At 52.8% G+C, this 25,397-nt stretch overlaps 1 protein-coding gene and 1 long non-coding RNA gene across 8 annotated transcripts in view; one reads left to right on the top strand and one right to left on the bottom strand.

Annotated features, from left to right (window-relative positions):
• The window catches only part of ADAR (adenosine deaminase RNA specific), a 31,223-nt gene extending 7,201 nt beyond the window's left edge, over positions 1-24,022 (top strand). For 5 of the 7 annotated variants that reach the window (XM_074318960.1, XM_074318957.1, XM_074318958.1 and 2 more), the window contains 14 exons: positions 10,250-11,676; positions 13,390-13,573; positions 14,111-14,259; positions 14,835-14,979; positions 15,091-15,281; positions 18,177-18,324; positions 18,658-18,829; positions 19,096-19,189; positions 19,774-19,896; positions 20,141-20,274; positions 21,863-22,045; positions 22,555-22,667; positions 22,987-23,114; positions 23,247-24,022. In XM_074318960.1, coding sequence (XP_074175061.1) covers positions 10,961-11,676; positions 13,390-13,573; positions 14,111-14,259; positions 14,835-14,979; positions 15,091-15,281; positions 18,177-18,324; positions 18,658-18,829; positions 19,096-19,189; positions 19,774-19,896; positions 20,141-20,274; positions 21,863-22,045; positions 22,555-22,667; positions 22,987-23,114; positions 23,247-23,484 — 2,718 coding nt within the window. In that variant the 5' untranslated portion in view covers positions 10,250-10,960 and the 3' untranslated portion in view covers positions 23,485-24,022. Of the gene's footprint in view, positions 1-5,527; positions 5,706-6,026; positions 6,134-10,249; positions 11,677-13,389; positions 13,574-14,110; positions 14,260-14,834; positions 14,980-15,090; positions 15,282-18,176; positions 18,325-18,657; positions 18,830-19,095; positions 19,190-19,773; positions 19,897-20,140; positions 20,275-21,862; positions 22,046-22,554; positions 22,668-22,986; positions 23,115-23,246 lie in introns of those variants that run through there. The other 2 variants (XM_074318955.1, XM_074318954.1) reach the window with 2 other exon arrangements.
• Positions 17,823-21,868, bottom strand: LOC141568615 (uncharacterized). The gene is made up of 2 exons (XR_012491782.1): positions 21,719-21,868; positions 17,823-21,089 (listed from the first exon to the last, which is right to left on the bottom strand). It is a non-coding gene; the product is annotated as an uncharacterized LOC141568615 (long non-coding RNA).
• Positions 24,023-25,397: the final 1,375 nt, after the last annotated feature.

Here is a 25,397-nt window from a genome sequence, read left to right as displayed (position 1 = left end):
TCTCTGCCGAGAGATGAAACCTCCAAGACCAGGTTGTTAGACTCAGCCCCTTGGCCTGGGGAGGGAGCCCGGGCTTCTCCGAGGAAAGTGGACAGAATCGGGGCTCTCAGGGAGGAAGGCACCGTTCCAGGGTAGGCGCTTCGCACTCTGTGCCACGTAGGCATATAGTTTTTCAAAGCTAAAAGCTGTTCTCTGTTTACAATTTTATGTTCCTTCCACTTCCTGTGAACTGAGCATGGCCCATGGCATTCACTCTGTAAATATCACTTTCACGTGTCCTGTAATTTGTGACCACCCAAATCTACTCGGCCTGGTCTCCAGTGTGGGACCTGAAAGTTGTTTTCAGATTTTTGCTATTGTAAACGATACTTTGGCGAACATGTTTTCATCCTGGATTTCAAATCATCCACCTCAAGGTCGATTTTTATGAATTTGTTATTACATTTATTCATGATAACGACACAATAGGGTTACATTGGTAATAATAATGATTGTTCGTAGCCGAGGTTACGAACATGCTTAAGACTTGACACACAGTGTCAAGTGCTTTGTGGAAAAGCTGAACCCTCAGTTGCGTCTTAACTACCAGCATAGCAGAGTGCCTGTGTCTGCCCCCTTCTCTTTCTTTCACTCAATCATTAATGCATGCTCATCTGACAGTTATCTGTTGAGTACCTTCTGTAGCCAAAGCACTGCTGGGTCATGGGGGTGGGTGCAAGACGCAAGCTGCTCAGGAAACAGCCATTATGATTAATCCAGTGATGGTGCAAATGTGACTAATTGGTGATGGGGCGTATGAAGAAAGCTTCCTAGGCTTATGGCCCTAGAACTTTCTGTGCCCGCTGCCCTCTGGCATAGGGCTAGGACTACAGGAGAAAACCGTGCCACGGCTTTTTCGTGGCTGCTACAGTGCTCTGTGGCGGTTGGGCAGGTGCCTTTTGTGAGGTCTGGTTAGGGTAGGCTTAGCGGGGGCGGGCACACTGGCCTTGGACCTTTATCCAGAGCGGTGGGTAGCCTCTGAAGGGTTTAACGAACAAGGTGGCGGTGACCTAATGATAGGCGAGAACATTGTGGGAGTGGGGGCCAGAGTGGACCCCCAGAGTGTGAGATTAGATGGTGGGGGTGGCTGTGGCATCAGTCCCCAAGCAGCACTGCGTGATCTCACTTTTTAAATTGCTAATTGGATGAATGAAAACCTAAATCGTGTTACATTGTCATGTCTTTCGTTACTAGTATGATTGAATATTTCCCCACGTGCTTGACAGGTATTTGAATTTCCTTTTTTGTGAACTGCCTTTTGTTGAATGCCATGTTGGTGGGGCAGCTTGGTATTAGAGGCCAAGGGCACCCACTCTGAGTGAGTCCTGGCTCTGCCAGTCGCTGGTTCTGTTACCTTGAACAACCTCTATGACTTTGTTCTGACTCAGTTTCCTCTTCTGTAACACGAGGGCAGTCACCGTGGATCTCTTTCATAAGGTGGTCATGACGATTGAGATCAACCTCAGCGCTGGTCCATGAGAGTGCTGTACGTGTGTGCTCTTATCTAAGTGTGTGGCAGGACCTAGCTGCTCAGTCCTGCATGTGGGTTTTAACTGTGATTCCCTGTCTGTCTTCATATTTTGATTACTGTGCTTTTTAACTTTTATTATGAACATATTCAAACATTACGTCACTTTTTTGGAGCACAAAAACGTACCAGCAGTGAACGGCTGTCGGTCTTCTCCTTTCCGATGTCCTCCTTTGCTGTGAAACAGATCAAGCCATACACACTGACTTCGCGTGTTAGTGTTTTTATTTAATCAACATATATGATTATACCTACCATCGTATGCCTGGCACCTCCACGTAGTTATGAATACCGCTTTTCCGTTGTCATTTACGGGGTAACTTGATTGGGGACAGGCACTTCCGGAAACTTCTGTTTCTCCTGGGAGTACCTGAGGCATCCCTTGTATCCTGTAACTGCAAAAGCCAGGCTGGTCATTAACACGCAAGTGCATATACATGAGCAGAAATGCCAGGGGGAGCCCCGCTCAGCCAGGTGGCAACTCACTCTGCTGTCTACACAAAGCCTTGCAGGTTTTCAAAGCAAGTGGAGTGATTGTGGGAAGACCCTGAGAATTTTGAAAATTATGTTGAGGTGGCAGTAAGTGTTACAGTGGAATAAAAAACCCAATGATAAAGAAATGAAAAGAAACAACAAAAAGAGGAGAGCAATAGATGTGTGTCTAGCGAGTCGATGGATTATTTATTTCCTAGGAATGAAGATAACCTGAGTTTGTTTATGTGCATGTCTATCCTATTCTAAAACAATGCCCTCAGTGCTTAAAACTAACCCGGGAAGTTACGACTTTTCTGATACTATGTTACAAGTTCAGTAGCATACATTCACAGGCAGTGCAATTCTGTTGCAGTGTCACTGTGAGCAAATATTGAGGGAGTTTGCAGACATCTGCTTTACCATAGGGAGCAAGAAGATCCAAGTGGATGGAGCCCATATGTGCAGGAGTCTGCTTAGAGGAAACTGCAGACTGAAAACGCTTGTTATAAATCTGCATGCCGGCGCGCAGTGAGGTTAAACAGAAGATCCACAGCAAGCCAGACGGACCGTTATTTATAGTGAAAACGCAACAATAGCAGCGATTGGAAACTAAAACCAGCTCAGTAGCCAGAAGATAAGGCAGCCTCCCCATAACCTGGGAGGTCCAGGCCCCTGAAGGCACGTTCTGAACGGAGCCCGGTGGTGTGAAAGCCAGACTTCCGAGAATACCCACGAGGGAGGGGCTTTTTCATATGTACCCTCTTTTAGATGACAGTTCGTAATCTCTTAGGCGGTTGTTAGTATGTAGCCCTTAGTGGTATGTACATAGGAGGGCTTGCATTTGGGGTTACTTCCCGGGGGCAGCGGGCACTTGAGCACTTGCCTTAGAAGAGGAGCTTGGGGTCAGGGTGCCTCTCTGCACGGGAAAACACGGGAAGGTAGGCACAAGTGAATTGACAAGGAGGGGACTAGGAGTCATTTTGACTGTGTTTGCTTGTCTATCTATATTTTCTATAATCAACCTGGTACTTCTGGTTAATTTTTTAAAGAGCATCCAACTGGTTGAGTCCCTGCCATCAAACAGCACAAAGATTTACGTCACCACCTCACAGGCCCATGGGCGCCGAAACAATTGCTGGGGGGAGGAGATGAAAGGTTTATGAATAAGACTGTGGTTACTTGAGCTGCTCAGGTTAAATCACGGAGCTGTTCTTTCTTCAAGGCACCAACTGACCCTCAGCTTAGCAAACAGATTTGTCCGTTCTGCCTCCCGTGGTAGACTAAAGGGATGCAGGCGGCAGCGGTGCACTTTCCTCTGCACGACAGTTGTGATCATGGCTTTTCTGGAACATTCTTGTACAAGGGTTAAAGGCTGTGGGATTGTTGAGCCTGAAGGCAAGAACGCAGAGGTAAGATCCAACTCACTGACTTCAGTGGAAAATAGAATGTGGGAAAACAGGCTGGAATTGTTCTAGGGAGTTGGTTCTTCTTTTTTACCATTTAAAGTTGTGGTATGTGGCATACACATACTATCCTTTATACAGTGCAGACTATAGTTTAGTTGTACCTGCTTTAGGGCTTTATGTAAATGGAACCTTATAGTATGCTTATGGCTTCTTTCACTCGACAGACAGCATGTTTCGATAGTTACCCACCTTGTGGCTTGCCTGTGGCCCTAGTTCTTTTTTTTTTTTTGTCTCAATATAATATTCCATCGTAGCTGTATGTCATCATTTATACATTTCACTTTTGGTGGATATTTGTTTCCAGTTTGGGCGCTATTTTGAATAATGAGCAGTGAAGTTCCTGCACACGCTCCAGGTCTCGGAGTGGAGTCGCTGAATTGTAGGGCGTGACTATTCATGCCTTTCCGGAGTGACAGTGAGCTGGTCCCCTGTGGTGACCAGGGGCTGCTCGCATCCTTGCCCCCAGCTGGCCCGATCACATGTTTAATGTGGCCTGTCCGGTGGGTGGGCGGGAACTCTGTGCGTGTCCCCCTGGGGGTGAGACTGAGCACGCTCCACGTGCTTACTGATATTTGAATTTCTTGTGTCAAGTTCCTGGACCACTGTTTGGCCCATTGTTTTTCCGACCAAGCAGTCTGTTATTCACTCAACAAACCAACCTACTGAAGGTCACCACTGCGGGGGGCGGGGGGGGGCGGTATATAACACATGTTCGCTGCCCAGAGAAGAAAAGACTTTTCAGCTCTAAAGGCAGATGTGTAAACAAGAAACTCAGAAGATTGTGATGAACGTTGACGCAACGGCTCCCCCACCAGCCTGTTAGCTGAGGACGGGACTCGCATTCCCATCGTGTCCTCAGTATGTAAACAAATCTGGCACATATTAGGTGCTCAGCGGTTGTGATCAATGAGTGAATGAGGCATTTTCAGAGGATGGTAACAGTGCCCTAGCAGGGTCGGCGCAGAGGGACGGAGAGGCACAGAATGAGGAAGCACACATTGCAGCCACCCTATTCAAAGCAGATCCTGAAAGACTGTTTGGCCAGAAGCAGTGGAGGAAGTTCGTTCTAGCGGAGGAACAGACCGCCCAGACAGAGGGAGAGAGGACGCAGCCTACACTAAGTGAAATCCAGGGTGACTGACAGTGAATGCAACGGGAGGACAGTGGAGAAAGGCATCCGCTGTAGAGGGGCTGCCTTGTAAATCTCAAAAGCAGTGGGGCTGAAACTGCAATGAAACAAAATAATTTCTCACAGGGGAGAGGGCTGTTGAGTGCTAGGGTCTGCAGAATCTTTTCCTCCACACCTTGAATAAGAGTTGACACATACGCCTGATCACGAAACCAACTAAATGTGTTCCCTCTAGATAACAGAAGTGATCTTTTGGAAAGTTGTGTAAGGAGCGTGTGTCAAAGAATGGTGAAAGGTGTGTTTTGTGCAGTCAGACCTGGAAAGCTTCTGTGACCACCTGTCGTCTGGGAGTCACGCCCACCTGTAGAGCTGGTGTGAAGAGGAAGGGGAGACGGCTGCAAGGGCTTCGCCCCTGCTCGGAGGGGTGATGGTGACAGGGATGGCTTTATGTAGATCCTGAATTATTCAGTTGCTGTTATTGTCTCTCATTTTACTGGCTGTTATCAAGGCATGTGAGTAAATAGTGCACAGTCGGGATGGCAGTCATTTGTAGAGATCTGGCCCCCGCCCACACCCGCTTCGCACATCAGACATGGGGACACTGGTGTGGACCAGGGCGACACAGGACAGCGCCTGGGCCCTTTCTGAAGTGCTAGGCTTCCCAGTGCGTCTTCGTTTCCCTCTGTTTTATCCCATGTCTCTGAGGGGCTGGCCAGGGGCACGGGGAGCTGGGAATTTATGGCCCTTTTCCTGGAGGAAGAGTAGGGACCCTGCCCCTCTCAGGCTTGGAAGGATTAGATCTGGAAGCCCTGACTCCAGTGGCCGGTGCCGCTCGGCCCAAGCCCCTCCTCTCGGCCAAACTTCGCAAAGGGGCGGTGCTTCCGGAGAAACGAAAGTGAAATTGAGCCGCAGCCGTTTGCCCGGGCGCGGGTTGTTTCCTGTCCCGACTCCACTGACCAAAGCCTGGCCCCTGGAGACCAAGGACCACGCAGGGCAGGGCGGGGCGTGTCGCACCGGGAGAGGGTCGTACTGCCCGACATGCCTCCGGGGCGCAATGGACCCGAGACAGGTAACCCCCTCGGCCACCGGGTCGCTTCCTGTGCGCTCGCGTTCAGCCCTGAGCTGTGTGCGCTGCGAGTGTGCGTGTGTTCTTGCCAAGCAGAATCACTGTTCCGGGAATTGGTCCTGCTAACTACTTGTGCGGTGTCGAGCGATGCGGGGGGGCGGGGGGGGGACGTGCGCCCCCGACAGGAGCGAGGCGCGAGCCCAGGTCTCGCAAGGCCCCCTCCCTTTCGTGGGGACCCCCGATGCGCGCCCCCCCTTTGTCCCCACTTGGACAAAACGCTTTGCTTTTACACTCACCTCTCGACACTCTTTCCACTTCCGGAAGGCTTTGGAGGAAATGAAAAACAGCCCTTCTGAACCTGTAGGAGAATCTTTATAGCCGCTTGATTTGTCATGGCGAAAAACTGGGACAACCCAAATGTCCTTCAACAGGTGAGGGGATAAACAGAAGGGGGTGCATCCGTGTAATGGACTATTGCTTGGCCGAAAAAGAAAAAGAAAAAGAAGGAAGGCCAATACAGGCTACAGCATAGGTGGCTCTCATAAGCATTAGGCCACGCAAAAGGCTACGTGCTGTGTGAGTCCCTTTATCCGACCTTCTGAACCAAAACAAAACGAAAGGGACAGAAAACAGAGCACCTGTTGTCAGCGGGTGGTGTGGGTGAAGCAGTGACTGCAACGTGGGTGATAAAACGTTTCGGGGAAATGGAAATGCCCCCGTGTGGCTTGCTATCTGGTAGTTAGGAGGCCACCTGTGCTGTGACTCTGTGTTGTCGCAACTTACAGAATTGTCCACTAAAAGGATAAGTTGTACTGTCTGTAAGTTTCCTTCCATTTTTAAGAAAGATTTTTATAAAATACATACATGTGTGTATGTGGCTGTGTTTTACACACACACACACACACACACACACACCCCTATCCTTTAAAAGGATGAGGGCACCTGACTTGAAGGAAAAGCATTTTTCCACACGTACCAATATGTTACCCTCTGGAACCCGAATGGTAAAGGTGGGGGGCTCATCTCTTGATCCTAAATATCTGAGATTGGAGTGAAATTTGGCAGGGCAGTGAATGTCAAATGGCTTTTTCTGTAGTTTGCATAGTAAATAGACATGAAGTGAGTGAGGGGACACGGGGACGGGTTTCGGGGAGACCTCCACGGGCCGGTCTCCCACTTTCTTCCTGTCGCTCCCATTCAGTGGCACTCCAGAGGGCCCTTTTCAGGTGGGGGTTTGACTTGGCTTTTAGGGGACTCAAAGGGGAGGGTATAAAGAATAAACTAATAACCCGTCTGATCTTTCCCTACAGTAACGATTGTTGATAAATGTATGCGTCCTTTTCTTTCCTTTCTCCATCCTAGCGGTGTTCCTACTCCCGTACGGAGTCATGGATTTTTTTCTTTTGTTTACAAAAAAGGGGATTGTAGCATAATGTCGCTCTGTAGCTTGCTCTTCTTGTCTAATTTAACGTTATGTCGCTCCTAAATTTTCTCCAGGTGAAGACAAATAGATTGCATCACTTTTGTTTCCTTAAAGTACTCTCTCATAGCATGCGTGTGTCGTGATTTAGTAGACTCTTCTTATGTCAGTGGACATTCAAATATTTTTGCAGGTTTAAGCCAAGCAGTAGTTCAAATCTAGAAAGCATTTAGCTAGGCACTGACTTGAGCCACTTTGGGAGAAAGTTCTTTTACCATGGCCACTCAGAAAGCTAATCAGAACAGCCCTGAAGAGCCTGGGTGAGCAGGGCTCTCGCTGCACACACGCCTCAGCCCTCCGTGCAGTGTGGTGGGGGAGGGGTGTGCAGCAAGAGCGAGGAGAAGAGAGCGGGGACCACGTGTCTGGGGGTGTCTTGGTCACGCGGTCATTCATTCACCAAATGTTGGTTCCGGATCAACTCTGCCAGGTGCTGGCTTAGATAACTGAAGCATAGTCCTTCGTCCCCTGGGGGACTAACCGTGGAGTTGACTGCAGCCCCTCCTGGGCGTGGAGTTGAGTATAATTTCTAGGGCTCCTCATATTGTTAATCGCCCTTCAGATGTACTCATCTGCGTGCGCCACTAAAACTCAGTAGCTGTGATAAAAGGTGAAGTAGGCGGTATAAGCAGTGCTGAGTAGGAGATCACAGGGAGGAGACGGCAGCTGCACGGGAGGCGATGGAAGGGGAGGAGGTCTCCTGGAGAAGGTGACATATCAGGAGATCTGTAAGGAGGACAGGCGTGTGGCAGTCACAGGAGACGCGGGCCCCCTGGACTGGCATTTGGAGAGGTGGGAAGATGAGAGCTTGTGATAGCCCGGGCAAGAGGCAGTGAGGGGAGGAGCTGGAAACAACCCGTGTAAGGGCAGAGACAGGGGTGCTGGCAAGACAGGCTGTGGGAGATGTGGGAGGAAGGCAGGCAGGTGACACAGGTGACTCCTACTCTGGCCTAATAGCTAAATGGGAATGGTGCCGTCAGCAGTGACAGGAACAGCAGAAGGGGCTGGGTTGAGGGGAAGGATTAATTGGTTGGGATATGTGGCGTTTGAGGCAGTGGCAGGATCTCTGAGGGGACAGATTGTCTAGGCATTCGGAAATTCAAGTCTTAAGCTTGAGCACCGGGTGGTGGCTGGAGATAATGGACTTGAACACTGTTTCTTAAGAGGCCCAGTTTAGGTGGAGGAAGTCAGCCTGGGGAAGGAGGAAGAGGCCCTGAAGCTGGCCTTGGGGGTGCTGACCTTGGGGTGGAAGAAAGGGACAGGGACAGACAGGGAAAAAGAGATGAGAGGGGACCTTGGAGCAGTGTCACCAAACTGGGAGGAGAATTTCTAAAGAGCTCAGTCCACAGTGAGCCAGCCAGTGCGTGCTGGTGACCTGAACTGGCTACCGAAGGGCAGTGGCAGCCTCGTGAAGTTCAAGGGGAGGAATTTACAGGGTCCCGTTAGCGAGGGTCAGTGTCCTCCAGCACCGTGTGGAAGCTTTGGAACAGAAAGGGGCAGTGGGCCCTGGGGGGAGAAGGGAACTGGCCGTGAGCTCCAGGCTGAATGAGGAGGGCTGTGAGGCCGGAATGGGGACGGATGGGACTGGCAGCCACAGTGGGGTCCTGTGAGGAAGGAGAGGAAATTGTAGAAACCCAGGGACGCTGCCGTCAGTGGAGAGCAGGAGCCTGCAGTGTCACCGCCCTCCTGCTCTGTGAAGGAGCTTTTACACACTGCACGCGGCTGCCGTGTGTGGGGGACCCATGTGGTCCTTTCCGGGAGAAGTTTACTGACCCCTAGAAGGGAGCTTCAGGTTAGTGGAGGCCCCGACTAGAGTAACAGTGAGACTGCGCGAGAAGCTGGACAAGGCACTGGTGGCCGAAAGGTGGGCGTGGTGGCGGTCACTGAGGGAGTCTGCAGCCGGGCAGGATGCCTGAGTGAGCAGGGTTAGCAAGAGCCCTGAAATCCCCTAATTGCAATAGGCGGTGTGGGAGGGCGGAAGGCTGAAAAAAGGGCACAGCTATGCTGTGTGCAGAAGACTCAGATGGTGGGGACCAGCGTGAGGAAACGTTCCCATCTGTTGCCCACCCCCCACAGATCTGCAAGCCCCAGGGAAGGTCACAGTCTCTGAGAGCCCCCACCCGGAGTCCAGAAGCACCGCCCGCGTCCACCCCAAGGGGCGAGGATGAGCAGCGGTGGGTGCGTGTGGGAGACGGGTCAGGCTGTGTTCTGATAGGTGTACGGCAGTGTGTGAGGAGGTGGGGTAGCTGTGCCCTGTAGACCCGGCTGCTGAAGGACACACGTGTCCGTGGCGTGCCGTGGGAGGGAGCTGACGGGGTGTGGGCGGATGGGGCTGTGTGTCCAGGAGCAGACACTGCCAACTCCAGTCATCCTGGCAGAGGTGCCCAGTTTCCCTCCCGGGCCTGGGCACCACACTGAAGCGTGAGAATGATGTGCCTGTTTTCTGAGGGATCTTCCAGCGCCCCTGAAGCCAGATTCTGCCTCCCCCCCCCCCCCCAATGGCAGTGAAGCTGTGTGCTCCTGCCGCCCTTCCCCGCGCCGGCTGGGTTTCCACTTACATATCTCTTTTTGTTCCAATCATCCGAAGGATAGATTTTAGAGACAAGGGGACTGTGCGTTCTCTGGCCCCCTGGCTCCCTTGACGTTTTAGGTTATTGTTCTGGTTTTCTTTTTTTTAAAAAAAACATTTATATGCTTGTTTGGTGCTTTTAAAAGGGTAGTTGTTTTGATGAATGGGAAGATTCATTCTTAGCTCCCTAAAATTCTGCTGGAGGGAAAAGAATGCGTTAGGTTGCTGGAGAGGCCACGCTGGGGTGTCAGAACCCCTGCATACTCCTGAGAGCTGTGTGTGTTTAACCTCCTGCTTCCCTCTCTTCCTTTGGTGGGTCCCCGGGCCGTGCTTACGACGTGGGCAAGGCATCCCACCCCCCAGCTGGGTCACCAGCCCTCGTCTCACTCGCCTTCCCAGACATTAGAATCGGTGCAGGCCCCCTCCCCTGGCAGGGGCCCCTGCAGGGCCAGGCTCACCCTTGCGGTCCTAGTTCACTTTCTTTTCCATCTTGTTCTGCAGGGGTGTTCCCTCGGCAGACGCCACCTCCATCCACATCCAGGCTATGAGCACAAGTTCAGACACCAGCAGTCAGAGCCGGGATCTTATCCTAATAGTTTCCAGCTCCAGCAAATAGAGTTTCTCAAGGGGCGGCTCCCAAAGATACCCCTACCTGGAAAACAGACATCTCCACTGCCACCCTTCTTCCCTGGACTCTTGGCAAGTTTTCCAGGACCACCTGCCAGAGGCAGGCAACAGGAGACCTGGTGTGTCCCCAGGGGCGTGCCTCTGAGAAGTCAGGCGCTCCAGAGAGGGTTCCAGCCTCCTCCCCCACGTGGCAGGACTGTGCCATGGAGAGGTGTTGACAAGCTGTCCGTACATTTCCAGGAACTAAGTATCAGCCAGGATCAGGAACAGAGGGTCTTAGAGCTCTTGCAGGAGCTTGGCGAAGGGAAGGCCACCACAGCCCATGACCTGGCCAGGAAGCTCCAAGTCCCAAAGAGGGAAGTCAATCGTGTCTTATACTCTCTAGCAAGGAAGTACAGGATACACCGGGACGCAGGGACACCCCCACTGTGGAGTCTCTTGGTGTCGGTTCAGACTTGGAACCAGCACGGCCAAAGAGCAAGAGCAGACGGTCCGGGCCCGGGGGCGCCACCCTCAGACCCCCGTGTCGAAGCGGAAAGCAGCAACCCCACATCCGGCTTGGAAGACCCTCCTGAGCCTTTTGACATGGCTGAGCTGAGGGAGAAAATCTGCGAGCACCTCTTTCACGTGTTGAGCTCCTCCGCCCTGAATTTAGCTAAAAACATTGGCCTCACGAGGGCCCGGGACGTCAATGCTGTGCTGATTGACTTGGAAAGGCAGGGGGACGTCTACAGACAAGGGACAACCCCTCCCATGTGGCATTTGACCGACAAGAAGCGAGAGCGGCTCCAGATCAAAAGAAACACGAACAGTGTTCCCGAAACCAGCCCAGCTGCTACCCCCGAGACCAACAGCAACCCCGAGCTCCCCACCGGTAGCTCCCCCATGCCGGATGCCTCCGACGGCGTGGAGACGCCAGTAAAAGTGGAGAATGGGCAGGAGCCGGTCATAAAGACAGAGAGTGGGCAAGAGCTCACACCAGAGCCAGTAAAACTGAAACCACCTGCTCAGGACAATGGCCCCTCAAAAACAGGGTATGTTGACTTTGAAAATGGCCAGTGGGCCACAGATGACATCCCCGATGACTTGAACAGTATCCGCGCGGCCCCAGGTGAGTTCCGGGCCATCATGGAGATGCCCTCCTTCTACAGCCATGGCTTGCCGCGGTGCTCGCCCTACAAGAAGCTGGCAGAGTGCCAGCTGAAGAACCCCATCAGCGGTCTGTTAGAATACGCCCAGTTCGCTAGTCAGACCTGTGAGTTCAACCTCATAGAGCAGAGCGGACCACCCCACGAACCTCGGTAAGCGACCCCAGGAACTGCTCGGGTTGGGGTCAGGCGCTGCTGCTCTGACGCAGCGTCCGCTGGCTCCTGAGCAGTGCCGTGTGATGGCACCCCGTCCTCTTCCTCTTTCTCTGCCCTTTGGCTAGATCACCCTTGCTGTCACTTCCTGCAGCTCTTGAGCAGGGAACGTAGGCCTCGGACCAGCCAGAACCTTGGCTGAGCAAGAGGGAGGTGGCCCCTGGTGGCTAAAGTGAAGCTTCTTGGGGGATGATTAGCTTTCTTCCTACGTCCATGTCATGCCTGCCTCCTGAGGCCAGAGGTGATGAAGACGTGACTCCCTTCCCCCCCTTTCCCTACACTGAGTTCCCCAGAGAGGCACAGGACAGGCAGGTGGGGCTCCCCTGCCCCCCGCCCCCCACCTCACCCCTGCCTGTAGGGAAGGGATGGTGTAGAGAGTGCATGGCTGGCTGGCTGCCTGTCGAAGGTGGCAGTTCTGAGGTACACACTCTGTGAAATCAGAAATGGCCTCACTCAGACAGCTGGCCAGACTCCTGGAGGCCAGTGGACAGATGGAGGAAGATGGGGGTGCGGGAGGGGGCAGAGGAGCTGCAGGAGGACCCGGGGGATAGCTGAACCCCTGACACTGAGTGGCTGCACGCCCCAGCTAGAGAGCACGCCCGTGAGGACGGGAGAGGACCCCACTGACCTATCTGCTAACCCAGGCGGCTTCAGAGGGCAGGGATTCCCAGCTCGCCCCTTGTTCCTTCTGTGACCGTCTTAAGGACACGGGGATGGCATCGCAGGAGAGTTGTTCCGTCAAGGGGGTGTGTCTGTCCAGAAGGGGGCGTGGCCTGGACTGGTTTGTTTCTGTTTGGGGTGGACGCTGAAGGGCTGCGGTTCCCTCCTTTCACTTCCTCCCCGGGATTGGGGAGAAGCAGTGGGGTTTGGGATGGACCTTTCTTTGGACTCCAGCCGTAAGAAACATTGATGCCCTGTTCAAATACTTCCGAAGACCCAGGAAATAAGAAATTGACCTACTTTTCTAAATGAAATCCCAGATTGAGCAAAGAGCTGAACCAATTTGGAAGTTCGAGCAAAGGAAGTCTAAGCTCGGTCCAGAGGCCCAGAGCAAACGCTTTTTGGTTTTCCACATAACGAGGGGGAACTTCTTTCATCTCAGGCTTCAGGCAAATAGAGTTCTAGAAGGACTCAAAGAAAACCAGACGACTGGTGTGTCTCTGTGGGTAGGTTGGGGACAGAAACAGGACCCGAGAATTGGCAGGTGCCTGATACCTGCAGGTGTCCACGGAGTGGGAGACTGCTCTGTGAGAAGCCTTTGCGTTGGGTCCTGCCCTCGGGCAGCCCGTCTGCCACAGCTGCTCTAGAATGAAGGCTTCCTGCTTGCCAACAAGATGGAAATGGAGGTTTTAGCTCATCTGTCTCGATTCATTGCCGAGGGATAGAGGGTTTCCCCTGAGCTGCATGCGTGTCACATGTGGCCATGTTTGCTGTCATGAGCGGTGGGGGAGAGAGTCACTGGCTGCTGTGTTTCCAAAAAGTAGAGACAGGCTGAGCCTCCAAAGGGACTGGAGTCCCTTGGCCTGCCCTCCATGTCCTCCACACGTCCGACAGCCCCTTAGCGTAGCAGGCATTCCAGGGTGAAGATCTCTTTGGAGAGGGCAGAAGGGAGGCTTAGACTAGTGTTCACACATCTAATCACTTTCCATCAAGATTTAAATTCCAAGTTGTCATCAGTGGCCGAGAGTTTCCCCCAGCGGAAGCTGGCAGCAAGAAAGTGGCCAAGCAGGACGCAGCTATGAAAGCCATGACAATTCTGCTCGAGGAGGCGAAGGCGAAGGACAGTGGCAGAGCAGAAGAGCCGTACTACTGCTCCACAGAGAAGGGATCGGACAAGGTAGGCGTCCCGCCCTCGGGGACCGTGTGCCTTACTTCGCTTTTCGGTGAAGGATCAGGATTTTAACAATGTTGAAAAGCAATGTGGAAGCAATTCGACATTGAAGCAGTGTCGGCCTAACAACTGATTCTATATCTCAGAGTCACCTGCCTCCTCCTTCCTCCACCCCCCAGCCCACCCTGCCCCCTCACCCAGCTCCCGTTCTTGCCACACCACCCCCCACCACCACCACCACCGACTAGGGCTACAGCATTTCAGAGTTGAAAGAGGTGTTAAAGAGAACCAAGTCCAGTCTCCTCTCTTGGCAGATAAGAGACCCAGAACATTTAAATAACTCACCCTTTCCTGCCATGCTTAGAAAGTCCCCACAGCCCTCCATCTTCGAGAAGCCAGCCTCTAACACGTAGTTGACCCTCCCCCCCAAAAAAAAAAAAGAAAAAATCCTCCCATCCCATTCCCTCTGCTGTGATGGACTAGCCAGTGTTTTCTTAGTTGTTTGTTTGTGTTTTTTTCCCCCTTGTCTCTCCTTTTCTCCAGACCGCAGAGTCCCAGCTTACCATCCCTTCAGCAACTTCCTTCTTCTCTGGGAAGAACCCCGTCACTACATTGCTTGAGTGTGTGCAGAAGTTGGGGAGCTCCTGTGAATTCCGCCTCCTATCCAGAGAAGGCCCTGCCCATGACCCCAAGTACATGTCTTGTACCATGTATCTGTGCTGAGGTTTCCTCAAAACAGAGAGCGATACATTTCCTCCTTGCCTCCTCAGAGATGGCAGATTATTTCATAGAGCAATCACTCCTGTTTCCACTATGGAAGATCGGGGGGCCTGGTGGGCGTGGTTGCTGCTTGCGGAGCAGAGATTCTGGGACTAGGAATTCAAAAGGCGAAGCAGGGTCCCAGCGCTAGGGAGATACATGGCTAGAGGTTACTGGGGGTGGGACAAAGCGGTTCAAGACCTGGGTGGACCCGAGAAGCTCTGCTCTGAGGCTCTGCAGACGTCCATGTCCAAGAGAAGGGTTCGTGAAGGAGGTGAAACTAGGTCGATGCTTAAGAACCGAGTCGGGGTCAGTCAGGCTAAGAGGGACCGGGGGCAGGAGGAGGGAACAGGCACCAGCCCCTCGAGGCACAAGTGACTGCATGGGCCAAGGCACAGAGTGTTGTGTGCGAGGAAATGCCAAGTCGTAAAGGATGGCAGCCTGGCGAAGGCTAGGTACCTCTTTTCAGTCAAAACCGTCTAACCCTTCTCCTCTCCTCTCCTGTCAGGTTCCAGTACTGTGTTGCCATGGGAGCCCACACGTTCCCCACTGCGAGTGCCCCCAGCAAGAAAGCGGCAAAGCAGATGGCTGCCGAGGAAGCGATGAAGGCCCTGCACGGGGAGGCGACCAACTCCACACCTTCCGAGAACCAGGTGCGGCCACTTCCGGCTCAGAATGCACAGGGGGGTGGAGGGCTGCCCAGGAGCCCCTCGGAGTTGCCTGAAGTATTTAGGTCCCTCTCGATGTGGCTCATTCCCCTCCAGCTCGGAAGTGCCAACACGGAATCGTTGGATAACCTGGAATCTGTGATGCCCACCAAGGTCAGGAGGATTGGCGAGCTCGTCCGCTACCTGAACACCAACCCCGTGGGCGGCCTGTTGGAGTACGCCCGCTCCCACGGCTTTGCAGCTGAGTTCAAGCTGGTGGACCAGTCCGGACCGCCCCACGAGCCCAAGTGAGTGTTTCCAGTCCTGACTGCAGCCCGTCACAGGGCGGGGACAGCCTGGGACGCAGGAGAGGGAGGGTGTGCATTAGTGGTGGAGGATGCGGGGGCGGAGCCAGTGAGGGAATGCAGCCCAGGGGCCACTCCTCCAGTGAGCAGCACCCTTTAAAAAAAATTTTTTTAGCTAATTTTACTTTTTAAAGGACTAGTTTATATACATAGAAAATCATTCAAGCCAATTTAAAAAGCATGCAATTGAAATGTCTCCTCTCTGTGTCAGACTTCTGGTTTCCCTCCCCAGATCCATACACTGTTACCAGTTTCTGGAATCCTTCTAGAAATTTCCATGCATGTATTAGCACGTTTTCCTTTCTTTCTGGTTTTAAAATTGTTTAACCAACTTCCAATGACATCTAGGTTGGTTTTGGTCTCACTACTTAAAACAGAACAGCAGTAAATACCCTCGTTCTGTCTGTCTGTGTTTACATGTGCAAACTTGTCTGTAGTATAAATTTTCAGGAGTGAAATTTCTGGGCCATGGGTCATATACATTTTTTTAAAAGTTTTTTTTTTTTTAGTAAGTAATAGACTATCCAAAATAAAAATATTCAAAAATAAAAAATGTAAAAAGCTCATTCTCACCCATTCTCCACATTTGGCCCAGCCCCTCCCCCCACACACACACACACCCACACTAACATGTAATAACTTTATATTATTATATATCGTTTCATAGTGTTCTTATATAAATACAAGCAGGTATAGTTCCCTTTTGTTACACAGAAGTACATATATACATGATCTCCAGCTTGCTTTTTGCAAGTAACAGTATTATTACCATGGAGAGTTTCCATATTACTTTATATTCTTTGTGTATAGCTACAAAGTATCGTGTTCCCACATACCAGGATTATCGTGATTGATGTAACCAGCCCCTACTAATGAATACTTGGATTGTTTCCAAACTCTTGCTGTTATAAACAATGCTGCAATGAATAACATGTTTATATGCATTTGAAAGTTTGGTGAATATTGCCAAATTTTCCCCCAACGAGACTGTACCAGTCTGTGTTTCCACCAACAATACATGAGAATGGCTTTTCGCCTACACCACGACTAAGTATGGTATTATCAACATTTTATCTTGGCCATTCTACAATGTGGAAAATGGTGTCTCGGCGCAGTGCACGGAGTAGTCTGTGTTTGGATATTTATTATTATAATTTACCATATTAATAGATGAAAGGAGAAAAATCACATGAGCATCTCCAGAGATTCCCAAAGGGGCATTTAGTAAAAATCAACATCCATTCAGTTTAAAAAAAAAAAAAAAAAAAAAGACAATCTGTTCATAGAATAGAAATGATCGGATGCCTCTTCCACGTGATAAAAATACATGTCTGAAGTTAAAAGCCAGCAGTGCACTTAATGTTGAACCTGGAACTGCTCCCACTTCGGGAGGAAGCTGTGAGGGCAGAGCCAGTGAGGGAACGCAGTCCAGGGGCCACTCCTCCAGTGAGCAGGGCCCTTTAAAAAAAATTTTTTTTAGCTAATTTTACTTTTTAAAGGACTACTTTATATACATAGAAAATCATTCAAGCCGATTTAAAAAGCATGCAATGAAATGTCTCCTCTCTGTGTCAGACTTCTGGTTTCCCTCCCCAGATCCATACACTGTTACCAGTTTCTGGAATCCTTCTAGAAATTTTCATGCGTGTATTAGCACGTTTTCCTTTCTTTCTGGTTTTAAAATTGTTTAACCACCTTCCAATGACATCTAGGTTGGTTTTGGTCTCACTACTTAAAACAGAACTGCAGTAAATACCCTCGTTCTGTCTGTCTGTGTTTACGTGTGCAAACTTGTCTGTAGTATAAATTTTCAGGAGTGAAATTTCTGGGCCCGCACACACCTGCTGGCATCAGCAGGGAGAGGAGCGGAGGCGCAGTGAGAAGCTGGGTGTGGGTGCCCGTGAACGTGGGCTCCTGTTGCTCCCGGGTGCCTGCGTCTTGTCACCAGAGCTTTGTCATGTGCAGCGGGATTAGCCATCGCCGAGTCCCCAGCCAGTGCATTAGGGTCTGATGGAAAGCTAGGATTCTTGAGACCGTGTCTGCTGGACGCCCAGCCGTTTTGCTCCATCCTGCTCTTTCTTCCCTCTGTGTGTGGAGATGCCCGCCAGGACAGGGGGGACCCCCAGTGCACCCGCCCACCTCCCTGCTGTGTGGGTACGTCAGACAGCAAAGCTCCCCTCCTCCACAGCACATCAAGGCTTCTAGGAATCAAAAAATAACTCCTCGTAAAAGTTTGGTTCCCTGGTCTAGGGCAGACCTTGACATTCTGTCCTCTCCAGTTAAGACCTCTCGGGCTCATCAGGAAATGAATGAGGAAATGGAATCAGATACTGAAAAAATCAGGCAGAATTAAAAAACAGCGGTTCAAGTGGGGAGGAACTGATTCCCTTCTCATTTCTGCTGAAGAACGTCCACATACGGTGTTACTATTGCCTTACACCCTCTCTCACTTGCTAAACTCCCGTTACAATAAGGATAGGTGTATCTCGTCAGAATTTAAAAACATGGTTTTATCATCCTCCGTGTTACAGCCACCTTCAAGTTACGGCAAGTGAGACTGGTTTTCCATTTACAGGAGTGACATGAAGTTCCCTTTTTAAATTTATTTACATTTTAGAAGAGTCAATTTAGAGGAATCTATTACATAAGTCATAGTCCAAGCTGCTGCGTGGACCCAGCGGCGATCACACTGCGATTCCTACAGGCCCCGAGTCTGGGAGCTGCTGCCCTAGAAACAGCTGTGCGGTGATGGGGCCCGTGTGTCGGCAGGACCAGCCCTGCCCTGGAACAGCCGTCAAGGTCAGGGCCTTGTCTCTACCTCCTGTTTCTCATCCCAAGGTTCGTGTACCAAGCAAAAGTCGGGGGTCGCTGGTTCCCAGCCGTCTGCGCGCACAGCAAGAAGCAAGGCAAGCAGGACGCGGCGGACGCCGCCCTCCGCGTGCTCATTGGGGAGGACGAGAAGGCCGAGCGCATGGGTTTCACAGAGGTAACCCCAGGGACAGGGCCAGTCTCTGAAGAACTATGGTCCTCCTCTCCGGGTCCCCAGAAGCACAGCCACAGGCAGTTAAGACGTCTCCTTTTGTGCTACCTTTTTGGGGGTTCAGCTGACTCCTCTCTGGGTGGAGTGAGCTTTTAATTCGCTGTCCTTCAGTTATTCCTGGGCTTTCACGTTAGCCTTCCTCCCACGTGGAGCTGGGACGCCAGGTGGGGGGGGGGGGAGACGGCCCACCACCGCAGAGCGCGGTCTCCCGCCCACGCTGAGGCCTGGCGGCTGCAGCCCGGAGGCCCTGTGGCCCTGACACGCCCCCTGTCCCCACAGCTCCCTCTCACCGGCAGCACCTTCCACGACCAGATCGCCATGCTGAGTCACCGGTGCTTCAACACGCTCACCAACAGTTTCCAGCCCTCCTTGCTGGGCCGCAAGATCCTGGCTGCCATCATCATGAAGAAAGACTCCGAAGACCTGGGGGTCGTGGTCAGCTTGGGGACAGGTCAGTGGCCTCTCCGCCCACCAAGGGGCCCGGAAGCCCGTGTGGCTGAGTTTATGGCAGGAGAAAAGAGCCCTAGGTTCTCATTTAGTCCAGTGAGTTCCGAGTGGGGAGTGAATTCTCATGTCCTAGGGAAGGGAGTCGGGGATCGGGGGTCAGGGGCTGCTACCGGAGGCCGTTTCTGCCTTCGAGCTGTAAGAACAAACAGCCCCTACCCTCTTCGTCGTCACCTTTGGGTGTCTTCACATGTGCTTTTGATGCCGTCCCAGGGAACCGCTGTGTGAAAGGGGACTCTCTCAGCCTGAAGGGCGAGACCGTCAACGACTGCCATGCAGAGATTGTGTCCCGCAGAGGCTTCATCAGGTGAGGGACACCTGTGGCTCTGCGCCCCCCACCCCCCATGGCAGGGCAGCCCCGCAGCCACAGCCTGTGCTTGCCCGTCTCTCTGAGCCTGTGACCCAGGCTGCATCCGCTTGTCAGCCTGACGTTGGGAGCTCTCCCTTTTCCTCTCAACTCTGCCCCACACCCTTTTTAAAAGGACAATGACCTCTTGGTCCTTAGGGACGAGGAAGCCTTTCACCTCCACGTGAGGACCTAGAAACGACCCCATGGCCAGCCTTCTCCTCCAGTTCACCTTTTCTGTAACCAGTGGAGAGACTCGGGGAAAAGCCATAGCCTCCCCTGGTCCGGGAATCCGTTTGGTCTGCCCCAGAACCCCTACAGCCACCAGAGCCAGGAGCTCTTGGCAGAAATGAAACTGATCCGAACAGCTAACTGAGCTTGAGCAAATCTGAGGTTCCCCCTTGGAGAATTTCCCCCACCTTTTCAGACTGAGAACCGAGAAAGGGCTGCAGCATTAAGGCTCTTCCTTACTTGAGGTCAGATTACAGAAGCAACTGCTCTCCCCGGAATCCCACCGTCGTCTTGAGCGGACTCTCTTCTTGTAGGTTTCTCTACAGCGAGTTGATGAAGTACAACCCCCAGACGGCGAAGGACAGCATATTCGAGCCCGTGAAGGGGGGAGAGAAGCTCCAGATAAAGAAGACCGTGTCGTTCCATCTCTATATCAGGTCTGTACGGCCTCCGGCCACCGCGCTGGCCCTGCCCGGCTCCCGGGAGGGCGTCTCAATGCCGTCCTGGTCCCTAAGCCATAGCCGACTCACCGGACCTCGCTCGCTCCATTCTGCACGTGTCTGGTGTCGAGCGGCTCTCATGTACACACCTGCCCGCCCCATCGCCCGCGGTGGCCAGAAACACCGCCAGTCCTTGAGCCCCGGGAACTGGCGAGTTTTAATAGAGGCCCCTGCTTTGCAGCACGGCCCCATGTGGGGACGGCGCCCTCTTTGACAAGTCCTGCAGCGACCGTGCCGTGGAGAGCACAGACTCCCGCCACTACCCCGTCTTTGAGAACCCCAAACAAGGCAAGCTCCGCACCAAGGTGGAGAACGGTGAGTGACACGGCCTCTGCCGTCCCCCCAGAACTCGGCCAAGCCCAGACTCATCACAGGGCAAGGGCCCGGCTGCCGCGGTTTGGCCATCAGCTGCTGGGGTCCGAGGGTCTTGTTTACAGGGAGAGGGTGAGAGGAAAGGTCGAGCATGATGGGAATTCCAGCTTGCATTGGGGAGCCGCAGAACTCTCCAGATCACAGCACCGTCCAGAGCTCACAGGAGGGAGCTGGCTGGAAATCACGATTTGGGAGCTGTCGTCCTATCAGCCGCGGGAATTCAGGGGGTCACCTCAGGAGGGTGGAGCAAATGCAAAGAAAGTGATGCGGAGCCCAGCCCCGAGGAGGTGACGGAGCCGCCGAGTGCTGGGCGCCCCTGCGGCCCAGTTGGCTGCTGGCTCGAGGTCTCGGGGGCTGGCTGCTTCTCCCCACTGTGTCCATGTCTCTTCCTGTGTCCTCACGACGACTCCTGTTCCCTTCAGGCCATTGTAGTCATTAGAGCGACCCGCAAACATGAACCCCGTCCTGTCACTTCCCTTCCCAAAACCCTAAAGTGTGAACACAGAGCTACCATGTGGTGCAGCAACTCACTCCTCGGTCTTTCTCTCCAAGAGAAATGAAAACATGTCCTCACGAACACGTGGGCACAAACGTTCATTGCAGCGTTATTCGTAATAGCAAAAAGTGGAAACAACCCAAATCCATCCTCTGATGAGTGGATACACGAGATGAGATGTGTCCATACAAGAGAGTATAGTTTGGCCACACAAAGGATTGGAATACCGGTACCCGCTGCGACGTGGCTGGACCTTGAAAACCTAAGTGACAGAAGCCAGACACAAAAGATCCCATAGTGTATGATCCCATTTATAGGAAATGTCCAGAAAGGCAAATCCAGAGGCAGAAAGCAGATTGGCGCTTGCCTAGGGGGTGGGTGGAAATGGGGCGTGCCTGTGAGTAGGGCGTGGGATTCTTTGTGGGGGTGATGAAATGTCCTAAAAGTGATTGGGATGAAAGTTGCCCACCTCCGTGAATATACTAAAAATCACTGAACTGTATGCTTTAAATAGGTGAATTATCTCTCAGTAAAGCTGTTTAGTAAAAACCCAAAGCCCCGCCCCATATGGTTTCCCTCTGCACTTCACGCAGAAGCAAGCCAGGCCTCAGTCAGCTCCCCGAACAACCAAAGCCCTCGGGCCTCAGCTTCCGCTGTTCTGCATCCAAAACACTTTCTCAGCTGTTCCTTCTCGTCCTTCGTGTCTCGCTCCCCTCAATTCTGTGCCCCCGCTGTCCTCCCGCGTAGCCCCCTGAAAGCCGTCAGAGCAGTCACCACTTAGAACCCTCAACGTGTGCACTGGTTTACTGTTTTGTGTCTATTCCGTTCCCTTTCTGTCCCCACACCCCCATACACGTTCTAGGGGGATAGGCTCTTACTTGGTTTGCTCACCATGACTGCCCAGCACATAGTAGGTGCTATGAAATATATGAAGAACAAAGGAGTGGGCAGCCGCTGGCCCACAGCGAAGTATAAAGAACGCCAGAGAGTGCTGTGTCCGGGCCCCCGTGGGTCTGACCCACGTCTCGCACACAGGGGAAGGTACCATCCCAGTGGAGTCCAGTGACATTGTGCCAACGTGGGACGGCATCCGGCTTGGGGAGAGACTCCGCACCATGTCCTGTAGCGACAAAATCCTGCGCTGGAACGTGCTTGGCCTGCAGGGGGCCCTGTTGACCCACTTCCTGCAGCCGGTGTACCTCAAATCCGTTACTCTGGGTAAGGGACCTGTCTTGGGAACTGGAACCAGTCTGTCATTGTAGGACCCAGATCTCAGCAAACTGCATGCTTCATTGCCAGGTGGTAGGGTGCTGTCTCCCCTTTTCCAAGTGTGTTTGAGTCACTAGTCAGTGCTTGATGCTGAGTGGCTAGTCTACTGTGATGGGGAGATTGGTTTAGGCAACAAGCCTAAGTAAGGACATGCCAGGCAAGTCTCTTCTAGACAATTGATAGAAACAGCAGCCTAAGGCTGCAGTGTCTTCTTTCCTTGATGTCCACAGCCCTTGGCCTTGCCTGAAACCTGATACATTGTATCTGTTTGATGACCTTGAGTGTTTGATGACCCCGAGTGTGCCCTGGGTGCTTCCCAGCAGCGCCGCTTCTGTCTTGACAGCGCTGTTTTGTACCCTCAGACACCCCCACCCCCACCCCAGCACCACCACCAGATGCCTCAGCCTCTTAGCAGCATTTGGTGCAAACAGGCGTGTGCATTTCTTTTTCATACCCAGGTTACCTCTTCAGCCAAGGGCATCTGACCCGTGCCATTTGCTGCCGTGTGACAAGAGATGGGAGTGCATTTGAGGATGGACTACGACACCCCTTTATTGTCAACCACCCCAAGGTGCTTCCACCCCATCCATTTTTTCCTTGGCATTTTTCTCCTTTTCAAGCAATTCTGTCCACAGAGCAAAAACGTAGAGTGGGCAGGGGGCGGGGCTTAGTTGGTACCCCAAGAACTTACCCTTTCCGCCTTTAGAATGCCCACGGCTTCCTCCCTTTGGTCTGGAATTTGAGTCGAGGTGGGCGTGGTACGTGTAGAGAGTCTGACATAAGGGGCAGGTCGTGCCCGCACTCCTCTCCCCTGCGCCCTCGAGGGCCTGCTCCACGACCTCTTTCCTAAGAGGTTTCCATCTTCCTCCCGGTGTTCCCGGGACTCCTAGGTTGGCCGAGTCAGCGTATACGATTCCAAAAGGCAGTCCGGAAAGACGAAGGAGACGAGCGTCAACTGGTGTCTGGCTGACGGCTACGACCTGGAGATCCTGGATGGGACCCGGGGGACCGTGGACGGGTAAGGAGCAGGGGCCAGCACGTTTGCCAACCTGCAGCGCTGAGAGCTCCCCACCCCGCCTCGCGTCTCTGCCGGGGCCCCCACCCCTTCTGGTCCCAGCTGGATGATGAGTGAGTGCCTTTGTTTCTCCAGGCCACGGAATGAGTTGTCCCGGGTCTCCAAAAAGAACATTTTCCTCCAGTTTAAGAAGCTCTGCTCTTTCCGGGGGCGCAGGGACCTGCTTAAACTCTCCTACGGCGAGGCCAAGAGAGCTGCCAGTGACTACGAGACGGCCAAGAACTACTTCAAGAAAAGCCTGAAGGACATGGGCTATGGCAACTGGATAAGCAAACCCCAGGAGGAAAAGAACTTTTACCTCTGCTCAGTATAGTGTGAGCCAGTGACGACTGACGGGTTAGGGTGTACCACACTGGGGCTGTAGCATTCCTCACCAAATTGGCCCAGGGGTGTCCTTCCCTTCCCTTCTGCTCCTCTCTCTCCTCTCTTTTCTCTCTTCTCTCGAATGAACTGCGATCAGTGATGCTGAGAACTTGGGGTTATCCTGCTTTTGTCGGGAAGACCAGGCCGGGTCTCACCAGGCCTCCCTCTGTTTCCCAAGCAGAGGCAGAGACCGAAGGGAAAAGGGAAGGGGTCCTCTCCTTTCCACCCAAAGCGGAAACAGTCCCTGAGCACCTGTAGCCGCTCCCTCTTCACTTCCGTTTTGGTTTTCCCATTGCTCTTCCCTCTGTCTGCTGCGCTGACCTCCCGCGGTCTTAATTAGGTTCCGTCAGCGCTGTCAATCACGTCAGGGACGGTTGAGTTCCTTTGTGGGTTCTGCAGGCCCCTCTGCTTCCCTCCGCCCCTTCGGAGATTCCTTCCTATGACCGGTTTCTCCTTGTCCTCCAAGAGGGTAAAGAGATGAACTTACAGGCGTGCTGTAACGTGTGAGGGCAGGAGTTTGGAACTGCAGTCAGCTAAAGCCCAATGCCAAGTGTAATCGGAATCTACAGCTAATGCTCAGCGATTGTCAGATCTTGCACTTTAGCCAGCTTGGGGTTGCAGGGGATGAGCAGAGACAGGGAAAGCTGCCACTCAGAAGAGTGTCCCTTCCCCAGGTGGCAGGGGAGGCGAGGACCAGCCAGCCGGCTGAGGGCATTGCCTGAGCAGTAGCTGAGGTGTCCCCTGCAGGGATGACCCACACCGCTTCCCAGGGAGTGCAGACATGCCTTGGTCTATTGCCATGCTCCCAGCCACCCTTCCTAAAGCATTCCTAGGAATTTGTGGCAGGGATTAGGGCCAGAACCCCCACTGCCTGGTAGGGAAAAGCCCTGGGGAAATCCTAGAGGGCAAATCATCTGCACTTAGCCAATCAGGACTTAGCAAGAGTCAGGGCAAATAAGTGACGTTGGGTCAGGTCCCTGCTCACTGGACACAGGTCTCATGGCGGTGGCAGCTAGGGGCGTTGACTAAGAAGAACGCTGTGCAAGTTGATTCTTACCTGCGACAGACAGATCGCCTGCAATTGCACAGATTTAAAATTCAGATACAACTTACCATTTAGCCAAGTGCTTTTTTTTTTGTTTTTTTGTTTTTTTTGCCAGATAGCTTCAGGTCATTCATGGGCTGATCACAGACCTGGTCTCCTGACCTGTCGGGGAATCTTTATAAGGTTGACATACAACAACAGTTGTAGGGAAAAGGCCAGGTTGTCCTCAGACTCTGGGAGGCAGAGCCCTTGGCCTACACCTCAGGCTGAGCCCTGGAGACCCGAGCCAGACTCTTATTGAGAGGGTTCCTCTATCTGTGAGCGCGCCAGGGCCCTCAAATTGTTTTCCGTCGTCCCCCAGCCCTGCAGACTGTGGACTAGTTAGCCCCCCCCCCCCGCCTGCCCCACCTCTGCAGTATGTACATCCACACTCACAGTTTTGCTCGTGTGTTGTGGCTACTGTTCCCAAAAGTTGACCAAATGAGAAAACCCACGCCTTTTTAATACACTAAGGACGATTTTGCGGAACACCAGCGTGTGCTAAGGAGCTGGTAGGGAAACTGCGTGTGTTCTGGCTTGCGACAGGCCTGCCCCCCTTCCCGTGACAGCTGAGGGCACATTAGTGAGGCTGCCCACGACAGCTGGTCTCCCTGCTGCTTCAGATGGCGGGTGGCCCCTCTGGTCCCTCGGGCATGGGACCCTCCTGCAGAGCTGTGACTCAGCTGCTGATTTACCCAGGAGCACGTGACTCCCGAAGCCAGAGCCCCACTCACCCCAGGGTCTTGTCAGGCAGCCGTGCAGCCTTCGGTTTCTGCTGT

Source organism: Rhinolophus sinicus, linkage group LG14, assembly GCF_036562045.2.
Source record: "Rhinolophus sinicus isolate RSC01 linkage group LG14, ASM3656204v1, whole genome shotgun sequence".
Lineage (NCBI taxonomy): Eukaryota > Metazoa > Chordata > Mammalia > Chiroptera > Rhinolophidae > Rhinolophus > Rhinolophus sinicus.
The sequence above is the reverse complement of the archived record's forward strand: the minus strand, read 5'-3'. Positions and strand labels throughout refer to the sequence as shown.